This window comes from Gallus gallus, chromosome 3, assembly GCF_016699485.2.
Source record: "Gallus gallus isolate bGalGal1 chromosome 3, bGalGal1.mat.broiler.GRCg7b, whole genome shotgun sequence".
Taxonomy (NCBI): Eukaryota; Metazoa; Chordata; class Aves; order Galliformes; family Phasianidae; genus Gallus; species Gallus gallus.
In genome coordinates, this window is record NC_052534.1 from 13,323,800 (window position 1) to 13,350,755 (window position 26,956).

The 26,956-nt window shown below is 39.7% G+C and overlaps 2 protein-coding genes across 2 annotated transcripts in view; one reads left to right on the top strand and one right to left on the bottom strand.

Annotated features, from left to right (window-relative positions):
• The window catches only part of PAK5 (p21 (RAC1) activated kinase 5), a 316,295-nt gene that overhangs the window by 1,179 nt on the left and 288,160 nt on the right, over positions 1 to 26,956 (top strand). The gene's annotated exons all lie outside the window — the stretch shown is intronic.
• SNAP25 (synaptosome associated protein 25) overlaps positions 24,223 to 26,956 on the bottom strand; it is a 65,139-nt gene continuing 62,405 nt past the window's right edge. Inside the window, exon 8 of the mRNA NM_001398210.1 lies at positions 24,223 to 25,522. Within this exon, the coding sequence (NP_001385139.1) occupies positions 25,454 to 25,522 (69 nt within the window). The 3' untranslated portion in view covers positions 24,223 to 25,453. The remainder of the gene's footprint in view (positions 25,523 to 26,956) is intronic.

Consider the following 26,956-nt stretch of genomic DNA (forward strand, 5'->3'; position numbering starts at 1 on the left):
AATACAAAATTTTAAGGAAGTGGGACGGTTGAGGTCTGTGTTGAGCAGTCTGATGCACTTCTTTATTGCTGTGGTGAGAATCTCCAAATAGCATATTAGTATCTAAGGCAAAAGAGTGGAGAAGTTAGTTTAGAGTCTTCGAAATGAAAATTGTTGTGTGAGCTCTTCCTTTGAGCACTGAAATATTATATAATCAAGTAAGGAAAACTGTATGTATTTGATGTCATTTTAAATGCAAAATCTCTTCAAGAACTTCATGGATCAGCATTTAACAGAGTAACAACGTTCTGAGAGGAAGATAAGTGAATGCATTTGTGTCCTCTTTTTAGGAGTTAAGATCCATGGCATCTATTTAATCAAAACGGCTGCTAAATGAAGAATCTTGTTTCTAAAGCTGCATGTGAAACAGCAGATGTCACTCCAGTCTTTCTGTATGTGGACCAGAGAAGGATTTGCTCCTACGTGAGAATAAATGTGTGCAATATTACTATTTAAATTTAGCATAGTGTAAGTTAAGAAATAGCTATTATATATTACAGAATTTCTGAGGTTAGCCTCAAACGGCTGCTGTATGTATGTACCAGAGAAGCACTCAGTGATTGGACTGTGTCTTTGGATCTTTGTGTATTGGCAAGGTGCGGAACCAATGTATAAACTCATCTGGGCACTGAGGAGCAATACATACCTTTCTCTAATGCATGGCTTGCGCTTGAAGATAACAGTGTTACCTATTAACTGAGGAAAAATATGCAGTGGTATGGCTGAATTTGTTCGTACTTTGAATTTGTAATCTACTTTGCTTCGGGATACAAAGGCACCACAGTAGAAAGTGGAAAGCATTATACTTGTTATAGGGGTCACCTTTTGTTGCTTAAAAAATGTGGGATAAAGTCACACAGGACTATATCTATCAAACCTAGTTCCTGAATTGCTCTTAGATTTGAGGGAGGGGACATTTCCCAGTATTAAAATGCACTTTCCAGGAAAATAGCTGTGGTGTTGTTTTTAAAATTTAAAATAATAGAGCTACACATCATTCTGCTTTAGGAAAATTGCACTTAGTGATCCTGTGTTGTTAAGAGGCCAAAGCTTAGCAACTGTAGATCTGTAAGGTATAAAGTATAGTATATATATAATATATGTAAATATAATTTTTTTGTGTGTGTACAGGGGAGTTCAGTTCTCAATTATTAGTTTTTCTCCTGAGATTTGGATCTTAGTATTATCAAAAGTTCTCCTGCTTTAAAAGCTTTGCAAATTTAATATATATTATCTCTTCTCCAGTAAGTATAGAGTTTTATTTGTGTTACTAGTTTTTGATACTTTGCATAATTGATTTTGTCCACCCACCTTTAAATTCTCATTTTTTCAATCTTATTTTGGAAAGGATGGGAAGAAAAGGACTCAGACATCTTTTCACTTTTCTTTTCAAAGAACCAGGTGGTTCTCTCTGGTTCTGTCAAGCAGTACCTGATAGTTTTGGACTTATCATTGTCGAATTGCATAGTCTGGAGAGAAGTTTCTATGTGAAGTGAACGAAGAACAAGGCGTAATGACTGATCAAGCTTTGCTAGGAGTAGTTCTCCCTCTAAGATAAAGCAGAGATGAGTTTATGTTTTGCTGACAGACATTCTACCTGAAGCTTTGTGTAGTGAAGGATGTTGCAGATTGTTAACTTTTTAACAAGTTAGTATTCACCTCTCTTGAGCAAGCCTGTCAACTTCAGAAGAACAACTTGTATTATTAGGAAATATTTGCCTCTTTATTTGCTGTGATGATTTGGTTGTACATAGAAGTTGCTGCAAGGTGCCAGGAAGGTGATATTAGAGGTTTCAAAGTGAAAGTGCAAATCCGTTCTAGAAGTCATACATTTCTTTATTTGCTTTGAGACCTCATGGCGAGGCTGCTTTCAATTCATCATTGGCTTGCAGTTGCTCACATTGTAAGTCTTTTCACTTATCTGTATTTATAGCTCTGTCTCCAGATGGAGGATATTTGCCTACCTAAATGATGACTAGACATGGTGAGTGGCAAACCCAGCAATAATTGCAGGGCACAAAATCAATTCCACAGCTGTAATAAATACGATTTTAGAAATAGCCAAGAAACGTAGAGGAGCAAGTTGGAGCCACAGGCCAAAAGATTATTTCTGTACACAGAGGGGAAAAAAGCACTCAATTTTATCATAATTATGTAGAATGGCTCCCCAAATAGAAAATTGGATTGATATTTCCAGGTAATAGAGACATTAAATAGCTTATATAGCAAGTGCACTGTGGTCTGTACTGTGCATTTAGTGGAAAGAAAACCTTAAAAGAAAATCGCTACATTGCATATCTAATATAGTGAGTTTCAACTTTATTTGGTAAAGATCAAACTACATGCAGGTTACTTGTCACTTGTATTCAGCAATGTTTAATCAAGAATGTGTAAATTCCTTTCAAGTACATGCTTTTAGAGCTGTTAGAGGAAAAAAAGAATTTGTCCTACACAGGAATCTGGCTACCACTAGAAGTCTGCCAGAATATGGTGTTTACCTTTGTATTAGAAAAGTCAGCGAGATAGGAACTTTCATCTGTAAGGGGATATTCAGAAGCTGAAACTGTCCTTCAAGCTCTTCCAGGTAGGATCCTTAGAACAGTTTGATGATAAATTGAGTTTAAGAAATTATCTCAACTGAATGTTTTGGTCTGATGAATTTGAAGACAGTCATAGTTATGTGTGGTTCTGACTAAATAGTCAGAGTCTGTGTTCTCTGTGTAGAACTCGATGGGGAACTCGGAGAATTTGTGTGAGGAGTGGTTGTCTACCAAAGAGACTCCACTTCAGCCGGAAGATAGGTGCAGGAGCTGCTGTGTTCCCAGAGCTCTCATGTACTCTCACTGGTTTCTCTTGGCCTTGAAGAATGGGGTGAGGATGTTACTGTAAGTGCTTTGAGGTCAGCTGAGCTTGCATCAACTGGAGTTGCTGAGATTCTGGCCTTTTGCAATTCAAAAACACCAGCATGTTAACATTTGTCAAAAAGTGTCGGTTTTTGTTTTTGTTTTTTTTTTCTTTTCTTTTTAAATGGGAGAAGTTACAATGACTCCTACAGTAAGGAAATCTGGAAAACTGATCTTATTTCTTAATTAAAAAAAAAAAATCAATAAAGGAGGGCTTTTATCTGTTCTTTGTCCTGAGAGTGTGGAAAAGGCTGTCATAGAGAATTTGATCTGTGGCTTGACTCATTTGGAGTACAGAAGGCAGAAAGCAAAATACAGACAAAAAAAAGATGATCCCTGTCTTTAAAAGCTGTGACTGAGGATGAGATGAAGTAAGCATAGTCTCAGATGAGATAAAAATCCGTGTTGACAATTATCTTTGTTCCTTCATAGGGGCCTATAAGCGCTTAGGGAAGAACTGCAAGAACTTTGCTGCCATTCTGTTAGCTTAAATTGCTGATTGCTGGAAGGACTTTCGGGCCAGGCTGCATCTAGGCTGTCATTTTTAATAGGCGATGTTAGAGCTATTTCCCAGTTATGCCTAAAAGTGTGTTTCTTTAGGTATGTCCTTATTTTTGTTCTAATAATAAATAAATAAAGGGACAAAACAGGCAGGAGCTCAGATGAGATATCAGTTTTGTCAAGAAGCACGTCTAGGGCTGAGACTTGCTTGTGCTGTTTCTAAGACCGGTACCCAAAAAATCGTGATGAAAACACTTAAATGGCATTCATTTTATTTAAAAACAAGAAAATCCTGCCAGCATTTGAAGTAAAGGGCAGAGTGAGGCTTATTTTGTTAGGTAATCATTAGGACAGAGCAAGGGTAGAAAAATGTGGCTTCTGGATAAATTAGTAGACAAAGCCCAACATAAGATGCTGTAGATCACACCTTATGGGGGAAGAAAGTGGTCCTTTGTCTCATGAGTCCCAAACTCATATTTTGTCTATAGAGGGTCCAGGGTTTTCTGTTTTACATCCACATCTCTATGAATTAAAGAGCAGGAGGTTGTTTGGTCTGGATACGTGGGATTTTTCTGCTCAATACCACAGTTGAACTATGTATGAAGTTAATACTGAAGTTTATGTGGCATTACAGGTTGAAACCTCTGAGATACCCTGTTCTTTTAGGGGACAAGTTTTGGTAAATTGTTGGATGAGGGAAACAATGGCAGAAGAGAAAATCTGTGTGTTTTGCTGAATTGGTCTGGAATAACTATAAAGATAAAAGATAAGACTCTCCTTCTCTGTTTTCGCATCTTTTCTTCCCACTTCTGTTTGTAGACTTTAACACTTCTGTCATCTGCAGATGGGCAATAAGAGAAGGATAGAGAAAATGGCAGGAGTCCAATCTTTTCAAGACCAATCCCGTTTTAGAAAAATGAAGAAAATATATATTAAAGGTTTGGTTGCTATGATAAGACTGTCATCAATTAGTCTGGCTCGCTGCAGTGCTGTCATGGGACTGAGCTCAGGCTGCTTTATTGAGGCAGACAAACCCTACTTCCCAGTCCTTTGGTCTGATTTGCACAAAGTGATTGTGAAATTTGGAACGATGGTAGAGTTGGATTGCAGATGTACAGTTAACACTTATTTTGGTAATGGGCATATCATTTGAGCAGCTCAGCCCTCAGAAGTAATCCTCTTGCACCCAAAAAACATCAGTGAAACACTGCTGTGTTGCTTCTATTGACTCACAAAACATCACATGGCATCACCGGGGCTCAAGAAAATCCTTCTCATATAACCCATAACTTGTTCTGCTTTTTAAATTGATCCTTCAATTCTTGGAAAAAGTCTGGAGTTTCTTCAGTAGATACTTTTTACTGTGGTACATCTAAGTTTGTACGTGTATGTCAAAGCAAATAGGTGGTCCTGAGCTGTAAACCCTGTTAAGATATCTCACGTGTCATCCTGACCTCCTGTATTTCATAGGCAGACTGACCCCGTGATTCTGTAGTCACCAGCAATGCCCCCAAAGGACAGGAGCTCCAAAGGTTGACAAGCATTTTCCTTCTAAAGGAAAGCCAAAATTCAGATTTTTGTCCTAATCACTTACAAGCTGTTTACAGTGAAAACCACCAGTCATCACTGAAAATTGTCATCTTGTGGTAAGTTTGTGGGTTTGTGACTCCTTCGCATCCACTCTGTGCTGCTGTGACTCAACAGCCCTTCTGTGGCTGCTACTTGTGTTTTTGTCAGTTCCCATCTAGGCAGTCCTTTTGACTTTCATACAGGGTACTCAGCACAAGCTCTGAGTGGAGCTGAGCTGAGTGGAGGTGAGCTGAGGAAGCTCTGCATAAGCTACTGCTTGTCTTGAGCTGCCTACACTGGGAGGTGTTGCCTGATAAGTGGTTAGGTTACCACAGTCTTAAAGTAAGGGGACAACTAAGCAGTGCTTAGATTTGGCACTGCTTTCTGCTAGTCTTGGTGTATGTTTACTCAGGCTTTCTTCAGTGAGGTATTCCCAGCCTCACTGCTTGCTGACAAACTCTGTCCTGGCTGCTTTTGTCTTGGCCAGTTAGCTATAAGAACTGAGAAAGAGAGAATTTTCTCTGGAAAAAAATAAGCATTTCTACCCTCTACTTTCTTGCATGCTTTCTCTGTATTCACTTCTAATTTTCCTGTGGTCCCAATGTGTCCCATCTCTGTTGTTTATTCAGCACTGAAGTGTTTTCTGTACCAGTGTTGCATTAGCAGAATTTATTGGCAAAAAGGAAAAATGACTTTATATTTTACATGCATATCTCGTTCCACCTGCTTGGTAATTGAATATGGGAATCTTGAAGGCAGAATTGATAGAAGCCAACTATTCAGTCAGCTTTCAGAATTTGATGCTATAAAATATAATCTGCTTGATAAAAGAAAGCATTCTCCGTAATAAAAGTGTTTTCTGTTACTGAAGAGTTCTTGTCATGAAAATACAGGAGTTTCGCACAGAGATAAGAAAAAAGTAAAATAAAATATCAGAACCCTTTTTGTTTTAGTATTGCAGAGCAAATTGATGTTTAATGCGAAGGCAAATGTAGATAAAAGTGATCATTAGCTAAACTTGTTTCACTGCAGGAACTTGGCTGAATCCATTTGAGAGTAGTGCTTTGTGATATCTTCCCTTTTCAGTTGGTGTTTTAAGTTAAAATAGAATGAAACGTGTCTTGATCACCCAAGGATATGATGAAAATAGGATGACTGCAGGGTTTTTTGAGGAACAGAACTGGTACCCTGCAATTTGGGTGTAATTTGAGACGCCTTTGAAAGCGCTCATTAAATTAAAGGTTGCTTAATAAGGGTGAGTGTTACATGGCTGCCTTAAGTTAATATATTGAAGTTAGGAGGGTTTTACAAAAAGGTATTTTGTAGGTATATTCAAAATTAATGAAAATCTTGGTAATACTCTGTTTAAAAGTCAAGGGAGACATCTGTGGGGAACTGAATTGCATAGGAATAGAAGGAATAGAGATTTTGGGACATGGAACCATCTTAGTTTGGCAGTTCACAGGACTACTTGGTGTGCTTGATGCAGAGATTTTCTTCTGGCTGCTATACATAGAGACCCCAACATTTCTTGATTCTTCTGCCTGAATACAAACTCACAGATAATCACAGGATTTCTGACAGGTTATTTGTTGGAGAAAAACTGTTGAGTTGTCAAAAATCTTTATGCTAAAACTGGTTACCTATGTCATTTCTGCTTTGTATCCAAATAAATCTAAGCTTTTCAAATAATAGAAACATTTTTCAGTGTCTAAGAAAACATTCTTAGCATAGGGGATGTGAACAGTTAACACTTCAGAAATTGTAAAAACTTTGAACTGTAGTTTATATATAACCTTGGGGTTTATTGTAAGATAATACACAGAATTGAAGACAGCTTTACTGAAAAGCAAAGAGCCTTTACACAAATGTTATATGTGATTTATTGGTATAACCATAACAGATGCTGGAGAAGGACATTGTCCCCGGATATTCTCAGCTAGATGCAGCTGTAATGCCCCTGATAGGACAACTTCGTTGCCACCTGATGTCCAGGTTACAGTCCTTTGGTGACATCATGCCTTTTCTACTAGTACAATAAACAAAAGCACGAGCAAAATTTTCCAAAATACTCCTCTTTGTCAGTGACTTTGTGAATTTTATATTAAACATATTTTAAAATCTAAGTTTCCTCTCTAAAACAACAATGCTGTTTTCTCTATATTTTCTTAATTCAGGAGTCCAAAGTCAGCGTCCTCCTTTTACTTCCTGCATTATACTTACTTTGTGAAAGACATTCAGCAGTATAGATGGCCTAAAAAACCTAGTAGAGCACTCTGAGGATCTGATTCACTTCATCCCAGTAGTGGATTGACTATTATTAGTTCGAGCCTTGCTGTTCTTATCTCAGTGTCCCTTGATCTTTTTAGGGAGCTGCTTCAAATGACATATAGTCTTTCTGGATTCTCAGATGCCTATTGTACGTGTATATTGTTGCTCCTAGCAAGGCCTCTGCTGAACTGTCATAGTGACAAATGTGGCAGAAGGTTGCTGGAAGAGTCTGATGGAATGGCAAATGGCATGCAGGTGACTTTCATGGTAGCAACGTTTAAGGCAGTGAACAACTTTTCACAACTGTGCATGTAGAAAGTAGACTAGCGGAGGATCTCTGGACGTGAGACTATTCTGAGAGTTGGGGTTGAGAGTGAACACTGAATCTCTGAGATTTATATCAGGAAATAGGAGAACGTTTTGCATTTGGATGAGAAATTGAACTCATGCTGGGAAACCAAGTGACTTTCTTTAAGAAAGCTCCGTTTTGCGGTCAAACCAAAAAATCTGCAGTTGCCAAACTGGTCAAAACAGCCTGATTGCTTAGATGATAGGAGCTAGTGGTGAACAGCCAAAGGAGTCTCAAAGAATTGATTCAGATTCTTTGTGTAAAGAGGGTTCTCTCTGTTTTAGTTGCACTGCTTCTCCGGACCTGTTCAATCTTCAAGTAGTTCTGTCAGCTCACAGTGTCAGTCAAATGCTTTTCTGCGAAATCACCCACTTGCAGCAGCCTTCCCAGTTCTTGCTTTTATGTTTCCATTCATGTGTACATACTACATGTTTGGTTTTTTGTTGTTGCTGGGCTTTTTGGTGTTTTTTTGTTTTTTTTTTTTTGGGTAGAGCTCATGTTGAGAGAGGGGGCCACCACGAAACATTAATAATCTCAAGTATAAATGATCTCTGCAAAAACAGAGTGAAAAATCACATTAGTACTTTATCATTTTGAGTAAGTTAACAAAAATTTTTGGCACGTTTGGACTTGTGAATAAGGCCTAGCTCTTCCTTCATGCATGTGCTTGCACAGTTAGTAGAAATCTAGTGAGGTTATTGTGTATACAACAGAACAAATGCAGGCATCATACAGCCAGAAATCTGTCCCATATAGCTGGTTTGGGGATAATCTGTAACCTAAATTTCAGCCAAAGTATTCTTACATTTGTGCCCATTTACTGATCGTGAGTGTTCTCTGGGGCTTTAGAGCTTGCGTAAACAACCTCTAAAACAGTTCCACCCTTAGGCTGTAGGAGTTTTACTGTCTGGTTAATTCTTTGTAAATCATGATGCTCGTGACCATTCTCTTTGTCTAGGAATACCAGAATACTTCTCTACTGCAGTGTTAAATAATCAGAGTGATTTATTTTGGCAGACACAGAATTTAACGCTTGTGATTTGTCTTGAAGCAGTAGATGTAGGCATGCTTGCTCTTTATGCAAAAAATTCTGTGAGCTTGGCTTCTTCCTACAGTTATAAACACTTAGAGTCCCTGTTTTCATTAAAACAAATAAATAAACCATCTGCAGAAAGAAGCTTGAAAATATGAATCTGAGAGTTTCCAATTAGGTAGACTGTAGCTGCAAAGATAATCTTTTGGTCTACCTTTTTATAAAGGATGTGTAGGGGTGGGGAGGGCTTAAAGGTTTGACATGGCTAATACAGGTTATACAAATGAGTTAGTGTATGTACTGCAGGACTCCAGCAGAGAGTCATGATGAGTCAGGTAGCCCCATACAGGCATTTTGTCCCCCCAGACATGCAGAAGGATAGCATTTCCTTTTCCCACTGATGTGCGTAGTGAGGCACGCTTTCCTGTAGCACAGCTGTTCATTTCTATTAGCTCTATAGCTGCTGCGTGGGGTTTTTCTTCTTCCCACCCCTCTTGCTTTCCCCAGGTCTCACTTTCTGACTTTGCTGTGACCCTCCCAGCTTGAGGAACTGGCCAAGCAACCTTTCTTCTTTCCTGTGGGCAGTGAGCACTGTTTTTCCTGGAAGTGCAAGCCATAGGAAGCCACAGCACAGTCTGTTCTCCTCTGCTGTAGTGTTATGTAAGTAATGTACTCCTGAGACCTCTGCCATCTCGGCAGTGAGAGGACCAGCTGACTGATACGCAGCCAAAGCATTAATTGAGAGGTACAAGGGTAGCAGAGGACCCTGCTGTTTTGGAGAGGTTGACAAATTCTCTTGTTATGTTGATGCTGTCAGATAAGATCTTCGTTTTTGTCAGAGTCTCATCAAGTAATAGCTGCAAGTAATTTATCTGGCAGTTTAAGAAGTAGATTGTCTCATAGTCTTTCACTTTTTCTTCTGGGCACGAGGAGATTAAAAACTGAAAAATGAAGTAGGAAAACAGCCAGATCTCAACTGTCCTCTGTCAGTCCTTACTGCTTTTCCTCATCATCTGTGTAGAAAGGGGAGAAATCCAAACACAGGACGGGTACTAAATCCTGCACTGGTTTTCATTTCCTTTTTTTTTTTTTTTAATTTCTTTTGAGGAAGAAGTTGCTCGTTGTTGAAAGCATAAATGGGTCATGTAGCTGCTGCATCTTAAAAATAAAATCATTGGCAGGCTTCCCTGCCTGCAGTGTACTGTGCTGAATTTCAATGAAAATCCCCCAAATGTACAGATCTCACAGGCAGCTCAGAATGCTGCAATATAAAATGCTGCAGCGTACATTTCTGGGCAACTTCCATGCCGTTACATTTGCTCCTTCATAAATCTTTTCTCAATCAAAGTACTGTGATTTTTTTCGCACTAATATCTAGATTCCGAATTGAGCAGCATTAGTAAGACTCTATTTCCTCTTCCATGTCCCTAGTGAGTATGCCTGTTACTTTGAAAATATGAAATACATTCTTGTGAAAACAGCCAATTTAAAAGGCAAAAATAAAAATAAATCCAAAACCTGTGGTTTTGAAGGAGAGGAAAGAATCCTTACAGAACTTTATTTACTTATATTAACATATAGATATAAGGATTTTCTCTTGCTCAGACTATTGAGCATTCTTTTTTCTGTTTGACTTGCCTCTTTTTTTGTTTTTTGTTTTTTTTCAGTGCTTCACGTGTGCTAAACCTGTCACAAATGTGAGAGAGCAGTATAGGGTTATTACTGTTTAACCAGCCTACTTATGACATAAAATACTGTCTCGTGGTGCTAGTTAACCAGTAGCTCATTTCTTCCACATTACACTACAGTTGTAGTGCTGTGCCTGATAATGTGTATAAATATATTGCAAAGTACACGTGATCAAGTCTAAATCAGCTGGGACGGATGAGCTTCTAGAGCCTCCCTCCCTTGGATTCTCCACTGATGTCTCTCATTGCCATAAAGAGCAGACTGAACAAAGCAAGCACCAAGTCTTTTTATTCCTCTTTTCCTCCCACCAGCCTGAACTATTTTGGCAAACTAATGCAGATGACTAGCAGTAGTAGCAAATTGTATATGAAGGAATAGAAGAATGATGTGTGTGTATGGCTGGCAGTGGAGTCTAAATCTGAATATCTCATCTAGTGGCTGAGTCGAAATACTGAAAGAGCAAGAAGAGCAATGATTCTAGTATGAGCCACAGGTGTATTTCCTAGTGAGGGTCTGCATTCCTTTTCTCCAGTGCATCTTTCTTCAGAAGGGCCAGAAACATTTTAGTACAATCCCCGAACACCCTGAGACTGATACCTGGGATGCACTCAACAGGATCTCTCCTTTCCTGCTGCTGGATGGTGCAGCAGTGTTACAAAAGGTGAAATGGGCATCTGACTCTTCTCCACTGACAATATATGCATTGTTAAGATACTTTCATTCCTGCATCTCAATCTAGGGCACAGCCAGGGGCAGACCTAACACACAGGCTTTAGAGAAATTGGTTGCTGTGGTTTGGCAAGGTCTTTGTACAGCTGCTCAGTAATGGAAACCTCGGTGTGGTTCCTGACTGGGAAGCTCTCTCTGATCAGCCTAGAAAAGCTGTCAGTAGAAGGGAAGGGCTGTTCTCTGAATGAATGCTTGAGTCACATGATTTTACCTTCCCTGACTGCGCAGAGTATCTAGCTGCCTTTGCTATGTTATCTAGTAAATGTAGAGAAATTATTCCTCATATATATATATATATACGTATTTTTTTATGTCAGTGTGCACTTGCTCATGTGAAATTTGCCTGTGGTAAGAAGCATCTATTATAATTGAACTCAAGGAGTCCTGTTCTCCAAATACTACGTTTTCCATATGTAATTTCTAAAGGCCACATTTCAGTCTAAATTAATCTCATCTATGTTTGTTTTGAAAACACTCACCATCCTGTCTTTCCTGTTTCCCAATGCTTAATTCTCCCATGTTTGTTCTTGGTGGCTGATGAGTGTCCCTGTACTGGTTGTTTAATTAGCATTTGAGTTCATTTAAGTTGATAGAAGACCTAACTCTGAAGGGAAGCACGTTATCAAAACACATAGACTAATCTTATTAGGTGAAAGCATTTTTGTTTAAATAAAAATGATGAGACTGCATCCTTATTATCTTTTCAAGAGTGGCTACAGCTGATTGCCGTTCCTGGAGGCTCATACAGTGCTTCCTGAGTCATTTAACCCTGAACAGAGAGTCAAAGGAAAATAGTTTCCCCTAAACGTGGAGCGTCTTGCTTCCCGTGCTGAAATCACCATGTTGTGTTGTTCTCAGACGTTACTGCAATGTGCAGTGTGATACAGTGCATGCTGGGAAGTATACAAAATCCCGTTTTCCCCCTCCTCCTAACTGAATCCACTGTTTTATTGCTAACTGCCTGCAGCTGAAGTCATGTGGTAGTACATCTGCTTTACATGAACAGGGCTGCTTTACATAATTCATTATGTGCAAATACAATGTCAGCTGCTAATCCGGGCTAATCCAGCACTTCCCCAAAGAGCTACATTAACAAATCTTGCTTCAGCGTTTTCAGCTCAGCCCTTAATGGCCAGCAGCCACCGGATGGCATGCGGTGCTCAGTGCTTGGAGAAGGCTGAACGAGGGTGCCCCAGTTTCAAACCATCTCTCACGTTCAAAGCCCTTCAGGACAAGGCTGCAGCAGAAGCCTCATGTTGTGTTGCTGTACTTGCAACCCAGCCTCCTGTCCTTGGAGAATACGGCAACACAAGCAGATGCAGAGCCAGCACTGAAAAGAAGGAGCTGATGTGCCAGGGCTGGCAGAGTCTGCATCAGTGACTTAAAACAAGATGAGCGCATCTCTGGGGGTGTGCAGCGTGTCCTTGCATCTCTGCATGGCAAACCCATTGCCTCTCCAGAGATCCCTTTCATTTCCCTGGGGGTGAGCTGAAGATCAATTCTTCATTGAAAATAATGGCACTCAGTGCTGCTTTCTCATTTAATTTAATCATTAGTCCTTATTTCTCACTAAACTTTTATTTCCTACCTACATATTAACATGGTCCTGCTTTACTGGTAAAGTCTCTGTATTTTCACCCTACCTGAAAAGAAAAATGAAGCTTTTGCCTTTCAGTTTCTCATTTTTAGCAAATGTAGATGTTTAGGTCTGATTTTTTTTTTTTTCCCTGAGACTTTATTTTATTTTATTTTTTTCTTCTCAAGAGACTGTGATCCTGAGACCAAGAGTACAGCCTAGCATAGGGCAGTGCCATGGCTCTGGGTGTGCATGTTGGAAGGGATGTACAGACTGCGTTTCCAGAGTGTGCCTGCTGGAAAGAAGGCATGTGACAATTGCCTGACTTGCCCGAATCAATCTATTTCTGAATGCAAAATCACCACCCTACACTACCTACTGTCTGGAGCAACTCCAGGCTGGATTTGATGTACTTTTGACTGATATCTGACCTACTACAGCCACAGAGATTTCTTGAAGGCATCCCCTAACTGAAGTCCCTCGGAGCAAAACTAGATTGATTGTCAGTATTTTCTCAGTGTTTTCTTTCTTCTTGCGTTCACGTGGTTGTGATATGCTGCAGTGTATTGGAGTCAACCTGAGAACTTTCCCCCACAGCCACAGCGTGTACTGTGTTGAGAACTGTCGCTTGTTGAGCCATGCTGATCTTAGCAGGGCTGCTTGTGGCTGGGAGGGAGAAATGTTCTGTCCTTTTCTGAAGCACTTGTTCCAACAAAAAACTCACCAAAAAAACAAAAAGCAACAAACAGCCCAGCCCACAAGCAGTGGAAGCATGACTTCATCTCAGTTTTCTCCATGCTGTGCTGGGCAGAAGAGCAGGTAAGCCATTTGCAGATGAAAAAATACACTGCTAGGAGTTCTCCCTGTGGGAAACAACTGCTTCGCCGAGGAATGATTTAAACAGCTGTAGTTTGTCTTGACAGCACATTGTCTCTATCACTGGACCTGCAAAATAACCTTTTTTCCAAAGTTATTCTTAGCTTTAAATTCAGATACTGCAGAATGTGCCTTTGCAGGTGTTGGGCGTTTCTTGAAAGAGACAGAGGTAGTTGAAAAACGAAGGGATGCTTTGACAAAAAAATGTCTTTATCTGCCAAATAACATTTCAGTGTAAAAGGGAAAAATATAAGTGTGGTTCACCTAGAAAGGGAAATAAAATTTGAATATAAAAAAAAAAAAAAGAGGAAAATAATTGATCCATGAATTCTGCCTTTTTGTTCTGTGGAAGCTGCTGTTCAGATCTATTTGTGCATTTTCAAGTTTTATTTGTTTTTACTTCCTACCCCCTCCCAGGATAAGCTCTCCTGTCCCACTGTATATTAACACATGATTGCATTAACACTACACGATATCACACATCAGTACTGAAGTCCAGTTCAGAGAAGATGACAAGAACCTGAGGTGGTGCTTTCAAGTTTTAAAATCACTAAACTGTTTCAGTTTGCCTCAACAACATGGTGGTTTTTAATAAAAAAAATGGAAGTTCTTCATTGGGAAACAGTGCTTACAGGGAAAAAAAATGCTCAAAAGACTTTAGTACTGTAGTATAAAAATAGATTTCATTCTGTAGGTGATGGGCAAAACCCAAGGAATATAGTCGACCCCAGACACTTGGGGTTTGAAGTGTTAATTCTTCTAAGCATTCCATCCAAACTGAAGTTCTGTCAACCACTCCCTTGTGAAAGGATGGGCAGTGTTGTTGAGAGCGCTTTCCCTTCCGCTTACTTTCTGCTTTATTTCTCGTCCCAGTTATTAACATTTTTTGTTTGTGTGGCTCACTGGCAGCAAGTCAGTGTCTTTGTGTATAATGCAGCCATTTACTTGTGAATCGCTGACTTCACAAACTGATTGTATCACAGTGTTGTACGCTATATAAAACTGATTTTTAATCTTAGACAGTATTCGTGGAATAGTGTCAGTTATTTCTGAATATTTTTGTTTGAGAAGATGCTGCGTGAGTTACAAAGCTGCTATGGGCCTGCAACTTTTTATTTGTCACACTAATTTTCATTGCCTATGTCACTTCATTGGCTGAAGTCTGTCCCATCTGTCCTAGTTAGTTCCCATTAAAATAAAATAAGATCCCATTAAAATAAAATAAAAAAAATCCAGCTTCAGCCTGAACACTGGAACTTTGCTTTATTGGCTCAGGATTGAATACTTAGCTAGAAGCCACTGTCAGAAGACTGGAAATAAAGCAGAACAAATGTTCTGCCTAGCTATCTGTCAGGACTTCATTGAAGCCATAATATCTTGAGCGTTGTCACCCACATCTTATGCTTTGTCCCCTTTCAAAAGATTCTTCTGTATTTCGGAGACATTCCAAAAATTATTTTGAATATTTTAAAGTATTTTCTATCTCTTGTGGTTTTCAAAGCTTCACGAGTTTGCACGAAGCAAGAACTGTTGAGCTGAGCATTTCCAGGCAGTATTGAACAGGGCCTGACAAGATGTAAAGTACAGTTTAAAGATTCAGTGGTGGTTGCAGCCACCATTGCACAGATTTTCCTTAATGTTTTGCAGGACTGGAACTTTCAAATGCCTAATTAATGCTTGGGTATTTTGTATGGTCAAAATAGGGGGGTGAAAATCAAAACTGGCACATAGCAATGGTTAAAGAAGTAATACATCAAAAAATCTAGTTCAATTCTCATCAGCCATTCTTGCTTTTAAAACTTACAGAAACATGCTGGATGTTTCTGCACTGAATAGTAGGTGGATTTTGATTAGCACGAAATGACTTACACCATTGCAGAGTTTGCAGATAGCTGAGGAAAAATGAACTGCATTCACTCAGACTTCAGCACTGTCAACACGTTTGCCAGCCAGACTCAACGAAGATGAATCTGTGTAAGTAAAGATGATGGAAAGAAAAGAAGATAGCCCTGAGCCAGTTTGGTTTCTCCCTGTGATGTGTGGATGCTGGCTTGTAGCAAGCCACCTGCATACAATTTCCTTTCTGTAACTACACCATGGACTTTCTTGTCTGCTTAGGCTGTAAACTTGTTGGGCAGCAGTGGACTGTCCCTGCACGTATCAAAGGGATGCTGACCTAAGTGAGAGCCTGGAGGTGCTGCTGTGACACAAATGCTGTTGGCACATGGGTTTGATGGGCAAGGAGAACATCTGGCTGGCACCTAATGCGTAACAAGCCAGGCCCTTTCCTGCAGTGCACTGCTGCTGTCTTCAGTTGAATTAAGGTTGTTTATTCCAGTTCTTCAGATTGAGGGAATTGTAAGCAAATATTTAAATTAAGCTACCGTGAAACGTAGGTAATTTTTCTTCCTTCCCTAGATTGCTTTTCTTGATTTAACTTCTGCAACTAAGCATTAACAAGAACTATTCTAGAGTAATTTCATAATACAGCAGCATATATATTGATCCATGTGAGACCTTTTCAACTCAATATGTTCTATGGTTGTGTGCATGAAATGTAGTTTGCAAAATGGTGGAACTACAGCAAAAAGCAAAGTCTGCTCCTGCAGGCTAACAATAACAGTTAGATCATTGTGTGCTGCTCCTGGGTAGGTTGACTCTACTGGAGTTAAGTAAGCAACTTGTGGGTGAAAGCTGCTTTTCTTATTCAGCACTTCATCTGTCCATTTCACTTCAGTTTAGGCTTTTTTTTTTTTTTTTTTTTTTTAATTAATTATACTCAGTGTTTGTTTCTGCTCATAATGTTGGAGCTTCATTAAGAAAGTCAGTGGTGATCAATGATTCCACATTCCAGATCCAGTATTTTAAGCAAGGAAGGTGGCCAGCAAGGCAGCCCCATATCTGTCTGTTTTGTTTCACTTCTGCATTCTCTTTCTCCTCCACTCAAACTCTCTCTTGCCCAAATGTTTGATCACCAGGCAGTGGTGACCCAGCGCTGAGCTACCTTAAGGAACTGGTGTAATCCTAGAAAAGCCTGGCCAGCTTTCAGCGTTCCTGCTCAGTACGTGGATGTGCAAAATCCTGGCTTGGCACAAGGAGAGATGAAGGGAGAAGGGCAGCAGTCTGTCAGTGGCAGTGCTGCCTTATGCTTTCTTGAGTTATTTCTGGAACTGCTGTCTTTGTACAACTCATAGCATTTAAGATGTTAAAGAAATGTGATTTTAATATTTAAGACACTTCTCAAATTTATATTTGTTATAAACTTTCTGTAACAAGAAAGCCTAATATTTATCTTTTCATATCTTCTGTATGCTGTCCTCTGATTTTTCAGGGATGGCCTCTCCAAAGCACATGGAACCTTGGTACATGTTAGCTCAGAAATTAAACCAAGGGTTATTATTGCCTGATAACTTAGAGTGATACCTTGTGAGCATTCATACTACAATGAAGGTGGCATTCACTTTCTGAGTCTTCAGTAATTAAATTACTGTTAGTTAATTAGTCTTTCCTAACTTTCCCTCATTGGGAAGAGCATTCTCAGTGTATGTGGCACTCAAACAACATCCAGTCTTACTCTCTACAACTTAGAATGAAGGAAACTATTAAATTAATGTTAGAACAATTGTTTTTACTTCCTTTTGAGAGACAAAATCCCTTTTTGATCTTAGATTTTTCACCATTGAATGAATGATTGACTAAAAGGACTTGGCAACTGAAAAGGTTTATTATTCAAATGTCTTATTTCTGGAATGATCTGTCTATGAACTGTCAACTTATGAACTTGTAACTGGGTGCTGCTGTCTCTTCTGTGTGCAGTGGGTCCTGCATTAGCGTGCCAGCCCATCAGCTACATCTACCCTGCCAGAGCTGCAGGTGCAAGTTGAGCAGTGCAGGGCTGCTGGGGCTGTCAGGTGCCGTCAGCATGGCTGCTGCCAGCACACCTATTGCAAAGGATTGGTTAAGGTAAGGGAGGGCAGCTCAGAGAGCCTGCAGCTCTGGTGCCTGGGGGTACCAGGGAAGCTCCTGCTATGGTGAGCCAGGTGTAAAACTAGGTACCATGAAGGGCAGAGTATTGTAAGGTGGAAGAGCAGAAGTGGCCCAAAGGTCTGACTGCTGCTTGGTGGCAGCAGTGAGGGGTTCAAAGGCTAGCACTTTTAGCTCCCTGCTGCAGCAGAGGCTGACAGAGCTGAAGCAGCTCTGGCTTGAGCTCTGGTGGTGGCTTTCTTGTGGTGCTTGAGTGGTGGGGGCCCCATAAGTGCCATTGTCTGTGTGCCTGCTTTCAGATCTACTGCTAGCAGGCTCCTCTCTGGCCCAGAAGCTGCCCCTTGTGTGGGCTAGGAACCTGGGTTGTTCCTCAGTTTGCTCTTGTTCAGATCTTCCTGCAGGGCAAATGTGGCCATGTCTCTTCTCTTCTGGGCAACTCTTCACTTGCAGTGTTTAAGCAGTTGTAGGTAACCTCTCCTGAAGTATGAATTACAGAAGAAGAGTAACTAAAAAGTGCAAAGGAGAAGAGTTAGTTGTGAACAGCTGGGGAGTGAAAGACAGCACGGTACAGGAACTAAGAGTTTTAGTTGCTAAAGACGAACATGGGTATTAAAATATCAATGTAAACACAGTTTAGTCTGACTGAAACTTTGTGATGTAGTTCTGATGATACAGTTTTCTTAAGTAATAAACACTGTTGTGTTTTTTGCTGTTTAGGAGCTGAGAAGCATAAGATTAAAAAACAAACAAACAAAAAAATCCACAACCAGATACTACAACTTTTCAGCTTCCATGTGGAAATAACATGCAGGTAATTCTATACTCCTTAGATTCATTCCACATTTGAAAAAAGAATTCCGGTCTGGCATGGCAAGGTATGCTGCAAATATGTTGAAATGAATAGGCTCATCATATCCTGATATCTTTCTGTTCCATTGGTTCAAACTCATTGGCTATAACCCAAATATATTTTATCCACATTTCTACTATTCAGTGATGCTACCTCTAAAATACCTAGAAACAGATCAGAATATTTACTGTCATCCTCATCTCCTCTATTAACAAAGCTTATTTAATTGGACCCTCCATCTCTTCCAGCAGAATGTAGTCAGGGTTGGTTAATGTGTGGAGCAACTGATCTACCTTTCTGTGAATAGCAAATGCCTCTTCCTCTGCCTCTTGGGAAGTGGGGGAGATCTCTTGAAGCTGTGTTGAATTCTGGTGAATCCATATACATTAAGTTGACAAACAAAGCTTTTCATACTCAGTCTCAAAAACTCTTACAGGCCCTTTCTTTCCCAGTACTTCCACCTGAAACATTTATTCATCAATAACAATGTAGTTTCCATTGTGATCCTACCAAATGGTCTTGAATTGGTCACTTTCCGCCAATAGCCAGAATTTCTCTGGAAAGTTGAGGGCTGAGAAGTTCTCCATACTGGGGGTGGTAATCAGTTTTCCAAGCAACGTTAACAAAAGAAGATAGCAATGTTCTTCCCAGTTTGTCACCTTTTCTTGTAAATGCTCCCTGATATCAGCAGTACAACTTCTGCAGGAGAGTAGTACACAGGTGATGCTCTGCTTTGTCAGCAATCTCCCAGGGGTGAACTCTTGCTCAAGTTTTTGCTCATTCAAGTAACCGTGCCTGTGTCTGTACTGCCAAGTCCTTTCTGCCTGCTTGCTATATGTCTTTAAATCAGGTCACCTCAGAGCACTGCACCGCTGCAAGGCTGCGGCTTACAGTCCTGCTGTGTCCTCACATCCACTGCAGCTGTTCTGCTTCTCAGCGTGTGTTTTACTGTTATGCAGTTGTTTTTTTCTCTGGCCCCAGCCCTTTCCTTGTCTCCTGCTGTCTGACTTGCTAGTGCTTCTGTTGTATACCTGGGGGGCTTTAAGTAAAATTGTACTTTATTTTAAGGGCAAATGGGCTTTCTTCTTTTTTGAGCTCAAGGCTAAGCAAGTCAGTGAATATGGGCTGACATCTCAGGGTAAGGCTGTAAGGACAGCCTGAGAGGAGCAGCAGTTCATTTAGCCTTCTCTTTTTGCTTAGTTTCTGCTCATATTCTAATATAACCTAAGAAATAAATATGTGCGGCATGCACTGCAAATATGTTATAAGAAAAGTGCTTAAGGCTGTATCAGAACGATAGCTGCCATTTCCTCCAAATTAACTTTTCAGCATGTGTTTTCACGGGGTTTGTAATATGGTCCAGCTGTTTGAAGGGCCACCCAGGCTTTTAGGGATCCTGACCATCATCAAAAGTCATTTGTAAAACAGTGAGCTTAGTGGGGCTTATTGTTGATGTAGTCAAGTCTGGCAGTACTGTGCAGTGAAGTTAGAACAGTTATGTTTTCTTCCAGGTATTTTGCTCACGTTTGCATACTGTTGGTTTTGATACCCAAGAAAATCTTTAGTGCAGTGGGATTTATGCATATTTGTGCTTCTGAGGTCTAATCAGCCCCCCATGAACGTAGATAAGGACTGTTTTGTTCGTTTTAGTGAACTTTCCATCAGAATTGAGATGGAAAACCTACTGTGCTGTAAGTGGAATTTACAGCTGCCTATATTTAAGCTAACACTTAGCAAATTAGCTTAGGACTTCCTATAGTGAAGTGTGCTGAGCCATTTCTGATACACTATTTCATTTTAACCTTCTTATGCCAGCTTGAGTTAGAGATTTTGGGTGACATAACCCAGCATAGGGAATATATCCCAGGTGTGGTGAGGGAATAGTACTTCCTTGGACTGCTTTTTAAAAGCACAATTTTGAAAGCTTCAATTTAAAATTGCCACAATTTTTTTTTATAAATAAAATTTGGGGAAGTGAAGGGAAGTTGTTTTGTCTGTGTTAAGAAAGATCCTCCAGCTGTCTTGTGGAGGAGCACTAGTATCTACCAGTACTAGGGACTGGAGACATAAAATTTGGCAGACTGGATAGGCTTCCCAAAAAATTCCCCTGGCAACATGTGAGTTGTCTGCTGGGACTGATAGGGCTGAAAAAGGGTTTTTACAGGGCGTCCCTCTAGGTGGTAGTGGACCAGTACAGTGCTCAGCTGTGGAGTGGAAAGCAGGAGTCTCCTTGATTGTCCAAGGTTCTTCCTGCTGGAATCGGGGAGACAGCCTGACTGAAAGTCTGGGGCTGATAAACATGCAGGTAGATGGACATGAAGTGAAATGGGGTGCAGGACTGAAAGAAGGCCAGCTGAGAACAACTGAGAAGGAAAGGCATGAAGCAGTTGGTAGGGTGCTGGGGGATGAGGGAAGGAGTGAGATGAGCTGAGAGAAACCAGAGAAAGGGGACAGGAGAAGCAGTGGGACAGAGGTTCAGGATGTATTGGATGTTGGGGGAGAAGCAGTGTGGAGGGAGCTGGAGTCTGGTCTGTGGAGATAAAAGGCATTTCAAGGCTAAGACTCTCCCATGAGAGATTCTCTACAGCATTTTTTATTTTATTTTTACGCTAAGGCAGCAACAGCCCTGACACCCTCATTGCTGCTTTTCACTTTCAGCAAGAAGCACTGAAGCCTACCAAGCAGAAATGTGCATCCATTCTGTCCACTACCAGCTGCTTGACTCCTAGAAGTCCAAATCGTTTTCCCCATTATATGCAGTATTTGCACAGGCAGCAGCGATCTCAGCATACATCTCAAATGCCTGGGAATTGGATGGTCCCACGTAATAATTTATTTTGATTTCCCTCAAGGCCATCTTGATTATTTTTTTTTTTAATTAGAAAATAACATTCAAACTAAACAAACAGATAATGCTTAGTATTTTACAACACAAGCATAATCTCTCTGACTCCTGTTGCAGAGGATTCAGCTCTTTGGCAAGTGCTTTGCAAAATTAATTAGCCAAACGCAGCCCTGGCCCATCAAACCATCCCGGTGCCCTAACTTCTCAGCAGGGTTCCTCTCCTATGTCTACGTTTTTTAATAGTTATCCACAGGTTTAAAAATACTACATTTATGTTCTATTAAATTCCAAACTAACTGTCCCCATCTCTTTCTGGAAAGGCAACAAAATGGTTCAGAAGACAGCAGTCACATCCTGCACACCTCCGCCCTCAGCTGCACGCAGCAGCAGTGCACGTATTTAAACTGTCTCTGACACACATAATTTTCCTTATTACTAAGTGCTCAGCTCTTCTCTTTTCAGTGCCTTTAAAACAAAAGATTTATATGTGCATACGTACATGTAGAAGAAGAAAGAGGGAGGAAAAGAGTGTGAGAATTAATTTGTCTTCTTTCAGATCCTTCAAATAAGTCTTGAGCAATCTTGCCATATTTGGGTCAAGATCCAAAGCCTGTGGAAGCTGCTGCTGTGGCACACAGAGTATTTTGGAGAGTAACTGTCACCTATCTCTCTTGAAGCTTTAATGCACCTCTGTAATAAATGTGTCATGTGGCACAGGCATTTCTCTAAGGAGAAGCTTTATAGTTTGTCAAGCAAACTGTGACATATTTAGTTATCTTCAGAAACAAAGGATGTACTTAACACCTGTAAGCTAACACAATTTGCATTTCTTAAAAAAAAGAAAAAAAAAGCTCTTTGCTGTTAGAGTTGTTCCTCGTTATGTACACTATTAGCACCAAACCTTCAAGGAGTGTTAATCAATTGTTTTTCACTTTATACTTCTGTATCAAGTCTGTGTTCTTGTCGTAAGATACTCTCTATCAATCAGACCACACGCTATGACCCATAGTTTTTTCTTGTGTGTTTCTGTCAGTCTGAAAAACCATAACCAGCTTACAATTGGTGTGGTAATGCTGATGTTGAGAAGTACCAACATCCTTGAGGCTTTCAGTTTTCTTTCAAATGAGCCTCTTGGATGTTATTACATTTTCCAGTTGTCTGAGTTTCTCACTGCTGAAATCAGGCTAGATATTTAACGAAGATGACTTTTTGAGCAGCACATTAGACTACTTATGTATTCTGTGGTGTTGAGGAATAACGTTCAGATATCCTTCTAGATGATTACTTTGATATTTCCCACCTAGATTAGGAAAGGGGGGGCATGTATAATATGAGAGAAGCCACTAAGCGTGGACCTTGTCATCTTAGGGCTTAGGGGAGTTGTAATTCCAGCTCCTTGCCTGTCCCATTCCTTGTAGTGAGCCTTGCCTCTCCAGCAGGTAACCCTGCACTCCACGTGTGCTTGGCTCACAGGAAGCCTGCACCACACTGTGGGAAACTTGGGCAGAGCAGAGCAGGAGGGGCCAAACAAAAAAAGGGAAATGTCACATTTGAGGCAACATTGCCTTTAAAACTTTTGAGTCAGCTGCTGTGTCGGGGATTTCAGGATCAAAAAACTTAATGAACAGAAGTGGATTGTTCTAGGAGCAAACGGCACGAGATCAAAACTTTCTTTGAATTATTTCAAGAATAATGAATCCTGCAGAAGTCAGTTTTCAAAAACATCAGAGAAATGCAATATATTACACTTATTTACATTTAAAGCTGTCTCCTCAGAGGCCCTGCCTACAGTGGGGTGGGGGGATGCAAAGACAAATATAATGAAACATTTCAGTATTTCTAGGCTTTAAATTTTCAGTTTGGCAAAAAGCTTCATTTGGTTTTCCCTTCATCTTTGTTCAGTGCAAAAACAGACATCAAGCTGTAACGATTTCCTCCACAACAACAGCGTGTATTTTTGAACAGGTATAATGGCCTTCAAAAGTCTGATTTTCTTCAGATGAAGTGCTTTATTGTCACACAGATGAGAACGAGATCTCCATTAGTATTATCATTACCTTCTTGTATTTCCCTTACCCTTTCCAAATACCCTTGTATTTGTTATTTGTGTGTTCTCATACTGTCACATTCTCCAGTATGATTACTGCCCTCCTTTCAGTAGCCTTGACGTTGCAGAATGACAGTGCTGTCACAAGTACTACAATCCCTGAACAAACAGGATTGGAAACGGCCAGCAGATTAACAATAATTGCTTGAAGCTTACTCTTTGGCTTAAAGTAGTGGGGGGGGGGAATATTTACATAAATGAATTTTTAATAGATACTAAAAATAAAAAGCTGCTAAAGAAAATACTGCTTGTGCATACGTTATCATGTGATTTTAATTATGCTGGCATTTGTGTTCTTGGTGTATTTTGACTTAGGGCCATGTGAGATGCATGAGTGAACTGTCGCTCACGTAGTGTTAATCATCATTTGTCCATATAGGGGAAAAAAAAAAAAAAGCCCTGGGAAAATATGAGGACACTTTTCACTGGCAGTAAATGTTAGCTGTTGTTGGTCCTTTAAGAAAAAATATCTTAGCAAACTACACAAACTCTGTAGTTCAAAATGTTCCCTGGAAAGAGGTATGCACTGTGTGTCTAGATCCACCATAGGAATGAATTGTATTGACTAAGGAACTGTATCCTTTTGCAGCATATCGTTTATTTCATTTTCCTTTCCCTTGAACAAGAAAATATATTTTGATTCAGTGTTTGACAATCCAAGCCAAGTTATTTAAAATAATACTCACTTTGTACTTAGTGTAAAATGCTATTTTTAGAGCAGACACTTCTCCTTTTATACAATATTGCAAACAGAAATCTTTTGTTTCTAGTTCTCATACAGAACCAATTAGTAAAGAGTCTTTGGACTTCTTTGCCCTTCTCCTTTTCCCAGTTAAGTGACAAATAACTGGGTCTGGCTGACACATAGAACAACAAATAGATAAAGCAAACATGGATTCTGAGATCTATAATTTTTAATAATTTTTAAACTAGCTACAAAATGTCAATCACTTCACAAACTGACAGGAGACATAAGGAATTTCATATTACATGCTGTAAATGATATTAATCTCACAGTTTATCTAGAGTTCATTCATTTAGGTTTTTTATTATTTTTAATTAAGTCAGCTACTAAACATCTCAGCGATTTGGTGTGCATAGCTCTAGGTAAGCAACAGAGAACTGTACTGATAACAAACCACATGGGGATAGCGACTAGTAAGAGAGAGCCTTATAAAAATTACATTTCTTTGCACCATTTCATATGGTAGTCGTTTCCTTCAAAAGATAGTCTTCAAAAGCAGCAGACAAACCCAATATATTACACTTATTCTTTTTGTCTTTGACATATTTTCAGCCAAGCATGTTTTGCTGGCAATGGCTAAATGGTGAGTGCCAAATCCCTCTTTTTTTCATAATTAAAAAAAAAATGATCATGATTAATAACTATATATATATATCAACAAGAAAAAGTGGCACGACTGCAAACTTGCTGGTATAACATAGTCCCAAAAGAGTCCGAATACTGAGCATGCTTGTGTTGTCATTGTTGGTGTGCTACTGCCATGGGAAAAAGTCTTGTTTAAGTAGGAGTCTAAAAGTCTATTTATTCCTCATGCATAAATGCATAAATCACATCACTTTGTAGTGCAATGCTTGTTATAGTAAGATAATTCCACATTGTCTAATCATGAAATCATAACAACAGATAATGGCAATGAAGAACTGAAGACAGCAGGTTTAAGTGCTTAAACATCATGATACCCAAAGACAGGAGCGTGGCAGTAGCTCTGTGGAATGTCACAGTTTTACAAGAACAATACTGTATATTTAAAGGTTAACAGCACGTTTAGCATTCCAACATGGTTGTCATTCAGCAAACATCATTTAAAAAAAGGAGAGGAAAAAGGAAAAGGAATGCAAACAGAAACAAGGAAAGGGAAAATCCCAAAAAACATCATAGTGAGCTATAGCCATCAAATCAGCACTATGTACAACCTTTGGAAAGAAAGATATCTAGAAAAAAATTAATTACAAGTATCATTTTTGGAAAGCTGACAAACTACACAGGACAACATTTACAATGGGGCTGATATGTGCATGTGTGCAAACCTAGTAGGTAAATACCATGATAAAAGCATGAAGGTACTGCCCTCTGGGACAGCATTAAAAGGAAATGCACTTTGCTGCATTTAACCACTGCCGAGCATCTTTGTTGCACGCTGGTTGGCTTCATCAATCCTGGTTTTATTGGAATCAGCCTAGGGAAACACAAAGAAAGGGGACAGATGATTATGTGGCAGAGAGAGAACATGCACAGTGCTTTGTGAGACTCCTCTAGTTTTGGCTATGTCAGGAAAAACAAAACAAAACAAAATAAATGGAAATTGCAGATTAGCCTGATTTTGTGACACTGAGTAGCCTTCGAGTTTTTGTGAGCTTTTGTGTTTATATTCAATTTCATTGAACTCTCTTAAATGCCATGCCAGATCAGTGGCTGGTGCTAATGGCTTGCACCATCAACAGTGATGGACGACAGGATAAAAATTGTGATGTGCATATGGATTTCATTAGTGAAAATCTTCCAGTGCTTGGATTCAGTGGACCTGGACTCAGTCTGGATCTTTTGACTGTGTATGTGACAAGGAAGGAAGAAGCGGGAGTGATGCCATTATTCCTCTCTCTCAGCAGAGTTCAGTGTTGCTGCAAGACAGGGTAACCTCTTTGATCAGGTGGCTGCATAGATGGGAATTAAGAAGCAAGGAATTCCGTCATGATTTGGGATTCTACCATTATTTGAAAAAATCAAACTGGAATTTAGTCCAGGGTGTGCTGAACTGTTGACTTCACTGTCTCCCATGCTGTAACACTTGCCATGCTTAAAAAATGCTGTTAATAAAACAACAGATTTTGGAGTTCTGTTTGAGAGGGCAGATACTTTAACTATGGCTTTCTTTTGCACTGTAGTTTGGAGTCAAAGACATTATTGTAGCTGACAAAAACTGGCAAAGCTCCTTTCAAGTCCACGTTGCTAGCAGAGGACTAGATAGAAAATGCTTTCAGTGTTTGAAATGAGACCTGTGGGAAAGGTGAGAGTTGTGTTACTGCTTTAAAAGCATGACATCAAATAGCAAACTCTTTTCTGCAGTTTGATGTCCTCTTTTTTTGTTTGTTAGCTTTGATGATTTTTCCCAGTTCTGTGGGGTGTACCCAAATAGTGCAGATTTATTTTAAATCTCAATTTGCAAAGGCAGAATGCTGAAGCCCCACATTCATTTCAAAACCTTTGAAAATGGTTATACTGATCTGCAGTAAATCACTCTTAAGCATCTTGGGCTTTTCTCCCTAATTGTTCTGGCAAATGTAAATCTGTATTTTTATTACAGCAGCATGCGCCAGATCCTCAGCAAGAGTAAATCACCGTAACTACTCAGTATGAACCACGTTTCTGTTTTTTATCCATTAATTTGACCTTGTGTATTGCAGTATAGCTTTTGCCAAAAGATTACTTGAAAGATAAAGTAATGGCTTGAAAGCATTTAACTTTATCATGAAATACATTGATATTGATTGAATGTTACGTGTTGATGAAACATAATGTTTCTAAATGGGAATACTAAAGCCTAAATTTGGTAAATGATGTTTCATCCAAGTCAGTGGGAGTCCTTGCCCAGACCTTCCCAGCTGGATCAAGA